Below are 11,813 nucleotides of genomic sequence, written 5' to 3'. Positions count from 1 at the left end.
TTATAGTCAACCAGCTGTATGTTCATTGCTAGTCGTATTTTCAACCTTCAGACCAATAGCTAAAAACTGGAAACTTTTGGACGGTGTGCATTGAATCCATTGTCCTCATTTCGCCAATCTCTTCTCAAGACTGTTTTGCCCCCTGGTGACGCGTCGGCTCCCAGTTTGCGTGTGACGTCACGCAGCGTGTGGGACCTTGTAGTCTCCCCTTTACTCCCGTCTTAAGATAGAAGTTGTGAGGCAGCACAAGGACTGGATAGCCCGCTTTTCTGATCTTCTTTTTTATATATATTTGCCTACGCCATTATCTTTCCTGTATGGTGGATATTATTTTCAGCTCTTCTTTCTTGGGTGATATGGGGGATCATTCAAAAAGTAAGTTGCCTTCAGTTGTATTTATTGTTAAAACACTAATTACGTGCTTAGTGTGTTGCTCGGGCGCTTTAAATCGGTGATTTACATTACGAGATGAGACATATGCAAAGAGCAACCAGCGAGTTAACCATTCATAACTATTCAGAGTTCTCCTACTCAACAATCGCATGTTTTAAGACGAGCATACTGTGTATTCGTTATTTGATAATGAAATACGAGTGTAAATTAATGCATGTATAAACGCCTATTTCCAAACTGAAGTTTTTTGTTATTTTTAAGTAGGCGGTTCATGTTTTCATTGTTTTACTGGTATTCCAGACGTGTAAAGCTCAATTGATACTGTTCTTATTTATACGGATATTAAACGTATGCTTGAATAGGTGGGGGATCCACCAATCTGTTTTACATTTCTGTGTCACAGCATATGAAGGGGGTGTTCATTGCTGAAATGGGCAAATACAAATGAATTACATCAGTTACACTGTACCTGCTGCTCTTGATAGAGAAGTCCGGATTCGCCATGTGTGTAGGCTGTGGAAGTCAGATCCATGACCAGTACATCCTGAGAGTATCCCCGGACTTGGAGTGGCACGCCGCCTGTCTAAAGTGCGCCGAGTGCAGTCAGTATCTGGACGAGAACTGCACTTGCTTCGTCCGCGACGGCAAAACGTACTGCAAAAGAGATTATGTCAGGTGAGATATTCTGTACAGCGCTAGTGCAACACCTTCTGAACGCGGACTAAAATTCCAAAGATGGCCATATTAAAGTAGAAGTTAAAAGTTAGATAAAGGTCCACAATTTTGACAGGTGATGATTAGCACAGAGGTCTTTCTTTAGGAAGAAATAATTGTTTTAGTTTGCAGAATCAATTTCAAAAGTCCAAGTTTGACCTGCAAGGTCTGATAAGTGTGTGTGCTGTTTTAATAATTTAAATTGTACATAGGTAACATATTTGTTTGAATTGTGCATGTAAAGGTGCAATATAAACAAGCAGAAAATACCGCAGCAGTCCCTCAGTTTCTGTTAAAGTCTGGCATTCCCTAATTTAACAATGCATAACATATTGTATACGTGCTTACTTTAAAAGTGCATTTTACTAAAGTAAACAAAAGGTGTACATGCACTGAAATGGCATTTGCCCATATATTTTAAAGTAATTGTAATGCCATCGTTTATTTTAAATATGATGCATGATGAAGAATAAAAGATTGTTTTAGAATATAATCTTATTGAATGGTGTATGTTGGGCCTAGATCTATGCGCACAGCCTACAGTCAAATTATTTTAAGCCAGCATTTAAATGTTTGGAATATGAAGTAATACAAACGATTAATGACGGAGCTGGTGTTTTATTTGTTTTTGACATATAATGTAATTGTCGCTTATTAATTCATATGATAAAAAGAATAGCTTACTCTAAGAATGTGTATCCTTCAAGGAGGGCTGTTTTGTTTTGAATCTCACAATTTTGTGTTATTATCAAAAGGACGATTTTGGTAGACGTCAACCCAGAAATCTTGGTGTGTGTAAATTGGCGTTTTTAACGTAGGATACAATTTATAACTTTATTTTCCTAAACGTATATTTTGAAGTAGTTTACATGTTACTATAAAATGTTTTATTCTTGCGTATTTCTTTGTAGGTTATTCGGCATCAAATGTGCAAAGTGTAATGTTGGTTTTAGCAGCAGCGATTTGGTGATGCGAGCCCGAGACAATGTGTACCATATCGAGTGCTTCAGGTGTGCGGTGTGCAACAGACAGCTGCTGCCGGGAGACGAGTTCTCCCTCCGGGATGACGAGCTTCTGTGCAGAACGGATCACAGCCTCCTCATGGAGAGAAGCTCCACAGGAAGTCCCCTGAGTCCGGGACATGTCCATTCCAACAGGTCTCTTCACATGGCAGGTAAGCCATGCAGTTATTATTGTTATGGTTATGATGATGATGATGACGATTGTTATTATTATCCACCATAATGATCATTTATAGTCACAAGAATAATAAAAGTAGTAATTGTTACATTTATTTTCTTTTAATGTTTTATTTAAACTAGAAAACGTTACTTATAAATCTGTTTGTTATGATATAACTAAACTAATATCGTTCACTATGGGACGAAACTAGTGTTTGATTATTTATTGGCCAAAGCATAGTGCCTATTTATTTTAATTTTTTTTTTACAAATATATGAATTGCATTGTACTAAAAATGATTGTTAATAAGGCTATTGAATTGACTTCACCTACTGGAGTATATTGTAAAATCAAAAGAAATGTAACAAATGGCATTGCAAATTTTATAAGTCGCTTTGGATAAAGTCATCTACCAGTTAATAAATATCAATAATAATATTACAGTTTCCCGCAGATTTAAAGTAGATTCCGCGGTTTCGATAATCGATTGATGAACAATATTACAATAAACACAATGCTGTAACGTTTTATCTTCCGTGAGTTTCATCGTACACTGTACGGCTTTACTGTCCTGATTGAACAACTGCATTTTAATGTACTAACATTATTTTACTTACAAAAAATATTAAACTACAAATATATATCTGTTATATTAGCGGATTGATAATTGACTAAAACGCATTTCTATTAAATAAATATAATCGTTAACCTGACATATATCACATATTACTCACTTTATTTAACTCGATGTATGCACGGCCTGTGCACTGCTGTATGATATTCACTTCACCAAAAGTAATATAAACAAATATATATAAAGAGGTCTGAAAAATATTATTCAACTATTTTCCTTAGGGTTTGTAGTTTTCAGCAGTAGTAATTATTACTATTATTTCTTACAACAGAATATTGTACATAATATTTTACATGGAATGAAAATAAATGGATTGATGTATTACATTACAGTAAATAACGCCGATACTCACAAATAAGAATTTATTGTTAATTAAAATATTTAAACGTCACTATTATATAATACAATATTAGGAATTAATTTAACCTTTTGTTTACTTGTGCCTCTGTTTAATTACAATGTCTCATGAGCAGTTAAGACTTGTAAGGAATGTGTTACTTTTATTTCAGAAAAAAAGTGTTACCAAAGTGTCGATACGGCTTGGATTTTTATTTACGACCAGTTAACGCATGGCCATCAGATTCTTCACAGTTCTGAACATATCAGGCTATGTGCTGTTGTTATGAATTTAGTGTTTTCTTGTCTCGGTATTTGGTGTGGGTCAGGTAAACACGTTTGTCATTTATGGCCGATGTATTAGTTCACGGCCTCTGATGATATACGTAATATATGAATATGAGTATGCTCACTATTAACTGTACTCTATAGTTCAGTTTAATTCTATGATACTTTAAAATACAGCATAACTACTTCTCAATCCTTAACTGCTGGGTTTTTTTTACTTTCCCAATTAACTTCATTAACTTATAATTTAAATGAGGTAAACTACAATCTAAAGTGTAAATAAATTCAGTTTAACCAGACTGCTATTCAATGTTAAGCTTACTGAGAGCTGCTGAACGTTCAAGTAGAGCTTTTTCACATCTGCGAGTTGTTTTGTAAAATGACCGCGTTAGAAATCTGCTTAAACATATTGTTGACATGTACACGTACCTGGTTACAAAACCTGGATTGGATACAGCAGAACCAAAACAATGGCAGGTCAAAGCCCTTGACCACCAGTCTATCTATCCCCCGTGAAGCCCCGCCCATTTTATCTTCATACTCTGTGTGTGTCTTTGTGTGTGTGTGTGTGTGTTCATTCATTCTTTTTTCATTAATCATCACGTTATATACTTTATCAGCACGCATTTGAAGCTTGCCACAGCAGTCTCCAGTTTGTAGTGTGGATTGATTCGTATTACCACGAGTTCATATTTTAAATACGTGCGAACTTTTCTCAAGTCTTCTTTTGCTTTCATTTTGCCCGTAGTTCTTGAAAGACGAGTTATTTATCCATAAGAACGCCAAACTCAATAAATGCCACTTCTAATTTCAAAAACCTTTGTATGTTCATCCCGATAGGTTTGCTCCGATTAGTTTTAGCATTGGCACACTGTGCAAGAGTTTTGCAGGGAAATCATATCCCAAGCTCGAGAATACAGTTTTTCAGACAAGTTGTCTGTCGCTATAATAATGAACGTGGTTTTATCCTTCTGTTTCCTGGTTTATATTTTGTCGTTGAAATGTATCACGTTTAGATAGGTTGCTGAATTAAACTCGATTGTTTTTTTTAAATATAAAGGGCAAAACTGAACACTTTCTTTTATGTTGTATAGACGTGACATTTTTTAATTAAACGTGCACGATCTCTGATCGTTTACCACATCATTATTTTGATTATAATCCCGTTAAATATTTAATGGATATACTTTTTTCACTCCGTGTTTAATTCTTGAGTGCAACTGTCGCTTAACCTGATTAAACATAATCCGTGTGTGCAGGTGTATTGGTATTAACGGGATGACTTTGTCCTCAGCAGACCCGGTGTCGGCCCGGCAGCCCTCTCTTCGAACCCACATCCACAAGCAGTCAGAGAAGACGACACGGGTGCGGACGGTGCTAAACGAGAAACAACTGCACACACTGCGGACCTGTTACAATGCCAACCCGAGGCCCGATGCCCTCATGAAGGAGCAGCTGGTAGAAATGACCGGCCTAAGCCCGCGGGTTATTAGAGTTTGGTTCCAAAACAAGCGATGCAAAGACAAGAAGAGGTCGATACTGATGAAGCAGCTCCAGCAGCAGCAGCACAGCGACAAGACGGTAAGTTAATAAGTGTGGGCCCTTGAAGCACAGACAGTGCCCTCCTCTACTCCTGCTTGAGAGAATGGTAACTGCCCTTAGTATTTCAAGGCATCAGGCCATCTCACCTTAAATAATAGTTGATTGCATGTTGCTTTCATTTCTGAATTTTATTGTAAACACCAGCCAAAACAATATGACAAAATACATAGAAGCACTTTTTACAAGCAAATTACTTTTCCCAGGACCTCAGGGTGGATAGGAGACGAAAAGTGCTGAAGCCTCAAATGTGTGGTTTCCTGTTAATACCATAGGCCACACCGCCTGAACCGGAATTGGGTTAAAAACGGCACAAGACTGACATGGGGGCAAGAGGAGGAGTTTGAGTACTGGAAGGTAGTGGGCTTAGCTGGAAGAATTTCGAACCAGAGATGACTTAACAAGATCTAAATGAACAGATCGGAAAGAATTGTTGTTAAAATTATAAAAACACCTCTTATAACATTGTGATTTGCCTCTCAGTAGAAAGACTAGAAGTCTATGGAACACAGAGGGTACAATTCATTAGATATATGTATGGGGTGGCACTGCTTAGTATTGCTGCCTCACAGACCCTGGGTCCTGTCTTCATTTGCAGACCCATGTGAACTTTACATATTCTACTGGTGGTCTGGTTTACTCCTACCTCACAGAAGGCATTCATTCTGTTAATTGGTAACTGGAAACTGGCCTTGTACTAATGACCGTGAGCATGTGAATGACACATGGCCTTCAATATGGTGTCATTGGTTCCTGTCTTGGGAGCATTCTTACCAATGCCACACCAATCTGGTGTGGTAACTCATTTGCAAAGGACCGACAAACCCTACAGCTGGTAGTCAGGACTGTTCAAAATCATTTCAGGAACAAGTTCTTCCATTTGTGGAGGACCTCTATCATACTAGAGTCGTCAGGTGGGCCCACAGCATTATAAATGACAGCACCCACTCCCAACACTGTCTATTCACCCTGTTATCATCAGGCAGATGTTATAGGAGTGTGAAATCAAGGACTACAACATCATGGAATAGTTTTTATAGGCAGGCAATTTGACTTGTTAATGATTCTCGTACATTTCTTTTTGCCCATACAATATCTGGCTTTGCTGGCTCAGCCAGTAATTTACCTGTGCTGTTCACCTTTTGAATTATGTTATCTTTGTTACATTTTTTTGTATTATTTGATTCAATCTCATGCATTGATTTATGTTTCTAATACACATAATATTTCCACTATATATGCTTACATTGCACTGCTATATTAATTGTAGTTTTTTTTTTCTTAACTATTGACTATTGGCATATTGACTGTATTATCTTGTGTTTAATGCGTATATATTGGTGGCCAGTAGAGCATGCAGAGTAAGATTTCATTTGTTTAGTGTGACCAACTGTTTACTGTGCATATCACAATAAATTTGCTACTCAACATAAGTGTGAAAGTAACACAATTGATGAAATCACCATAATGATGCTTCAGAGTATCAATTGACTGTGTCCTCCTTTAATCCTTTGCAATTGTGATTTTGGCTGGTTTTTAATTGACCAGTCAACAGTAAGTCCATGCATCTGTTAAACCACATATAGTATACATTTACATTATATTTTGTTAATTGAACACTGGATGTGTTTCTATGTTGTTGCCTTTTAAATGTAATTTTTTTTTCCACGCACATGTTGAGTAATAATTAATTAACTTCCTCTTGTTGCTAAAAGGGAAATATATAACTGTTGGTTTAAGGCTTGTAAGATAGCAAGGGCTATTTCAGCTTGTTCAAAGAGATGGAAGTCCTTTACCTTAAGATCAATGATGCTTTAAAAAACAAACAAGCAAGAGGAGGAAACAAAGTGAAAACTCCGGCCCAGGCCTCTTATTGCAGCTGTTGAGAATGTTTGCGGAAAATGACTGACGAAATGGCCATGAGGATGCCTCAAAGTACCACCTCACCCTCACCTACTTGAGTTTATTTTGAATAAATGTTTTTTAGCAACCACTTTTAAAATCTGCTACACACGATATGTTCCGATTATATTTTAGAAAACTGGTCAATTAATTTTACATAATGTAAAATATAATAGAAGAAGAATAATGATATTAATTTGGAATACGTTTAGTAGAAAACTGCCTGCTGATTACAAATGTTTATAGATGATGTTATTTGGAAATTATAATTTACCAAGTAGTTGTTGTTCATTTCGTTTACCCACGTGTTGGGTAAAATGTACGACACAGATATAAGTCTGACTGGCAAAGTAAATATTAAGTGGTATTTTATAATTGTAAATGTCAGTAATAGGTATATTCTGAACAATGGATACACCTGTTGGATTTCATGTATTTATTGATGAACTGCTTAAGAGTATTATTTTTTAACGCGGGCTTAACGTATGGTGGCTGTCGTTTGGACTCCTTATCTGGACCTTCAAGCCTTCAAATGTAATATCTTTCTCCACAGAACTTACAAGGACTCACGGGGACGCCTCTTGTAGCCGGCAGTCCAATACGGCACGAAAACGCAGTTCAAGGAAACACTGTGGAGGTTCAAACGTATCAGCCACCCTGGAAAGCCTTGAGTGAATTTGCCCTTCAGAGCGACTTGGAGCAGCCTGCCTTCCAACAACTGGTAGGTGAAAGGAGAGGAGAAATCCCGCTTTGATTTGACGCTGAGGCCATAAAACTGGCTTATCCATCAGTGTCCAGGCCTAACCTTTTTTTTAGCTTTTTTTACATTTTTGTGATCGATTACTTATTGAATATTTCGAATGCAGTGAGTTCAACAAAATTATACAGAACATTCATGACCGTATACTCTCCGGCTGCAGTGTTAGTAACTTCGACACCAAAGTATTCACTAATAAGGATCCGTGAAAGGAACCCTCTTTATTACGCGAGGCGGTGTGCTCCAGCAGGCAGCAATGAAACAAAGTCGGAATTTCCTTTCATAGAAACTCTGCGAGAGGTTAAGTTCATAAAAAAAGTGAACGACTTCCTCGTTCAACCCCTTAAACCTCATTGCCGTTGGGCTTAACCTATTGTTTCTTCACTTGACATTTAAAAAAATGCCGAAGCCTCTTTGGCCCAGACTATCTGTCAACACAAAGTAAACTTCAACTGTTTGCTGGGGTCAGTGAAGCCGGACGTATCAGGACTGAAGGTGCGGAATGCTAAACTGTGATTTGTAAGGCGTGTCAAATCAGAAAGCTGTTTTTTTCTGATAAAACACGCTTTCACCTGATCCTGATTACGTACTTTATATTCGAATGTATTTAATTTCCCTAATTACTAAGAACGTGGATTTGTTTCATGTAATTTTAAAAGTGAAGCAATTGCGTAACTCAGGACTGCAATATTTTCTAAGAGATGTCGCGGTCCAGTTGCGGCACTGTGGTTTGCACGGCTGCCCAATTCACAGCCTGTGTGAAGTCTGCAGGTTTTCTTTGTGTCTGCGTAGGTCCCCCACAAACCCAAAACCCCAAAACATCTGAGGCATTCTTAATCGAAGAATGGATGAATATTGCGGCATGCTTATAAACCATCATTACAGCGAGACCACCTAAAGGGCCTTTTAAATACACAGTTGATCCACTCCAGATTCTATACGATTTAAACTCCTGTACAGCTTCTGCTGACAGAAGTAAAGAGTTTTGGCGCCCGTTAAGAAAGGAAAATGAGAGTTGTGGAGAACGTACTCATTAAAAACTGTATTATCTAACTACTATTTAAAAAAAAATAAACATTGTTTATTCCAGAATCTTTTTTAACCTCTTAGAATGCGCGATTAGTGATGCGGCCCGATCTAAGTTTACAGTTTTTTTAATGCCTTGACGTGGTTTCAACATATTAGATATTTAGTCCAATTAATCTTTATTTAGTGCCTTTCCGAAATGACAAGCATATGTAATGAATACGAACACCCATTTACAAATATCTCTGCAGGTAGACATTAATTTAAATTTTAAATCCCTGAACCCTCTCAGGTCCATATGTAGCAGAAGGAAAGTAAACTGAACGGAAGCCGTTGGCTTACACACAAAGTTAACGAAATAAAGAACTTGTGTCAGCTTATAATGTATTTGTGTTCCTTAATAATGCGTCAATTGTATTTTCATTCGTAGTTCTCTACATATAGTATTTTTGTAAAATATAAGAGTTACGGTGGATGTTCTGTACAATTTTTACGAGGTCATGTAATTATTTTTTTCTTAAGATAAATATAGCATTAGGTTCAATTTTTTATAATAAAGCCATCCCTCTCGGCTATATGTCATGTACCTGAGGAGTAGTGTGTCTTCTGTATGAAATGAACAAAAAGGTGACACGCCTTATAACAAAAACTTAAACTGAGCAAGATGTCTCTATAAGCGCTGCATTTCTGCTATTTCTTCTAGCGACAGTTGCACAATTGATTTTAAAATCGTTAGTTTATTATTATTATTATTATTATTATTATTATTATTATTATTATTATTATTATTATTTATTACGGTATAAAATTATTTTAACGCACATGTAAATATCTACCCGCAGGTGTCATTTTCGGAATCTGGTTCCCTAGGCAATTCATCTGGCAGTGATGTGACATCCCTCTCCTCCCAGCTACCCGACACCCCGAACAGCATGGTACCGAGCCCCGTCGACACGTGATTTTGACCTGGCGGAAGCTACAGGACCGGACTCAGCATGTTCCCGCTACCCTGCATGAGAACAGCCCAACATTATCTCATCACATCGTAACAGAAACATTTTATGTTGCATATTTTTATTATAAAATAAAGAAGATACAATTTGAATGTATCAGATCATTGGATATGACGATGAATACGTGGCTGCTTCGTCAAGATATTTTTTTTGTTTGTTTGTTTTGTTTTGTTTTGTTATTGAGCGCGCAACAGGAGGAAAAAAAGCACGGATTTATAACTGAGTCTTCCTAAACGCCCATAGAGCCAATGACTCATCTCATGTGAACCTTGCCATTTGGACCATTTTTCACACAGTGCTCCACATAGGCTTGTATGTCTTGTTGCTCCAGTACGTGAATTTTTTCAATTTGTCTTTACTGACTTCAGAAACCCCTTCCTATATGTTTGTCTTAAGTCGCATGATTGACGAAGATGATAAAAAGACAGGCTCTTGAAAAAATATATATCTTATGGACAGAGGACAGATTGTTTGAGCCTCTAAAGAACAAAAAAGTAAGTTATTGTTATTTATTGCCAGAACAACACAGTTCTTACAGGGATAATTAATATTTGGTCTTAATAAAACTATGTAAATGTTGATTTTTGTGTGAGTAAAATGTTTTGCACGACATTCTGTAAAGCAATGTGGCATATATTTGAAATATTTTGACACGGTTATCAACAACCGAAGGATGAGATGGTGGAAATTGTTTTCAAGTTATTCATCTTTTTAGCGGTGCATAAAGTGGTTAAGATGCATTGAGATAAGGTCCACGCATTCAACACAAAGAAACGGAAGCTTAAGATAAAATGTTAGTGGATATGAACACCATTCAAAATGTTTCGAAAGCTGGAAATCAGATATTTGACATAAATACTCATCGTCATCCTTCTTTCATTCATAATCCAGTCCTCTGAATCCAATTGAAGTTTAAAAATATAAAGAGTCTTCATTAATGATTTACATTAACATCTTCTTCTTACACTTGCATTACCATTGCTACACGTAATAATAATAACCGCACATTATTTTGTACATTATGTTCTTTTAAGTTGAATAGTATGAATGAAAGCGGAGGTCTGATAGATAGATAGATAGATAGATAGATAGATAGATAGATAGATAGATAGATAGATAGATAGATAGATAGATAGATAGATAGATACTTTATTAATCCCAAGGGGAAATTCACATAATCCAGCAGCAGTATACTGATACAAAGAAACAATATTAAATTAAATAGTAATAAAAATGAAAAGAATTAAAATAAAATTAATGTTCGCATTTACTCCCCCGGGTGGAATTGAAGAGTCGCATAGTGTGGGGGAGGAACGATCTCCTCAGTCTGTCAGTGGAGCAGGACGGTGACAAAAGTCTGTCACTGAAGCTACTCCTCTGCCTGGATGAACTGCCTGTGATGCAGTTTGCATATTAGTAGCTAGAGAGAAAATGAGTCACGTATCTTTAAAACAGTTTTTTATTCCTAAAGCGTTGGACAACCTACCAGATTACATCATCAGAGTAAAATAATTAGACATACAAGAATCAAAGGCAATGTATAAAGTAAAAGGGGGTATTGTAAATGGGGTGGATTAATAAGGTGGGGTTCAGAGGGTGTTGGCCATAAAGTCTTTTATTATTTGGATGTTCTTCTTTTTAAGCCTGCATGTGCTGGGTTCAAGTCCAAGTGTCTGTTAATGGCGTTTTCATTTGAGAGCCACGATCAGCCAGCTCTCTGGCATTCTTAGTGGTGGCCCTGAATTTTACTTGCACCGCGTCCCAGTTAAACTTGTGTCCGGTCGAACTTATCTGTGTCTAAATCAGAGATTGTGAGTCCTTCTTCTGACAGCATTGAGTTGTTGAATACTGTACTATTCTTTTTAGTTTTGTTTTTTTCTCAGATCTCTTATGACAGCAAACCAAGTAAGTGACGCTCCCGGCAAAACCGAGACCACTGATTTTTAGTCTGTTACATAATATTTATTAT

General features: G+C 36.9%; 1 protein-coding gene across 3 annotated transcripts; it reads left to right on the top strand.

Annotated features, from left to right (window-relative positions):
* Positions 1–222: 222 nt before the first annotated feature.
* Positions 223–10,430, top strand: isl2a (ISL LIM homeobox 2a). Of its 3 annotated transcripts, none has more exons than XM_039773423.1 (6): positions 223–375; positions 879–1,068; positions 2,019–2,281; positions 4,845–5,128; positions 7,602–7,769; positions 9,674–10,430. In XM_039773423.1, the coding sequence occupies exons 1-6, from the start codon at positions 318–320 to the stop codon at positions 9,788–9,790; spliced, it is 1,080 nt and encodes a 359-aa protein (XP_039629357.1). In that variant the 5' UTR covers positions 223–317; the 3' UTR covers positions 9,791–10,430. The 3 variants fall into 3 exon arrangements, with proteins under 3 accessions (XP_039629357.1, XP_039629356.1, XP_039629358.1); XM_039773422.1 differs by having other exon boundaries at positions 4,842–5,128; XM_039773424.1 differs by having other exon boundaries at positions 281–375; positions 797–1,068; positions 4,842–5,128; positions 9,674–10,429.
* The last annotated feature ends 1,383 nt before the right edge of the window (positions 10,431–11,813 follow it).

Source organism: Polypterus senegalus, chromosome 12 (genome assembly GCF_016835505.1).
Source record: "Polypterus senegalus isolate Bchr_013 chromosome 12, ASM1683550v1, whole genome shotgun sequence".
In the NCBI taxonomy this organism is placed as follows: domain Eukaryota; kingdom Metazoa; phylum Chordata; class Cladistia; order Polypteriformes; family Polypteridae; genus Polypterus; species Polypterus senegalus.
This window is presented reverse-complemented; position numbering and strand designations above follow the sequence as displayed.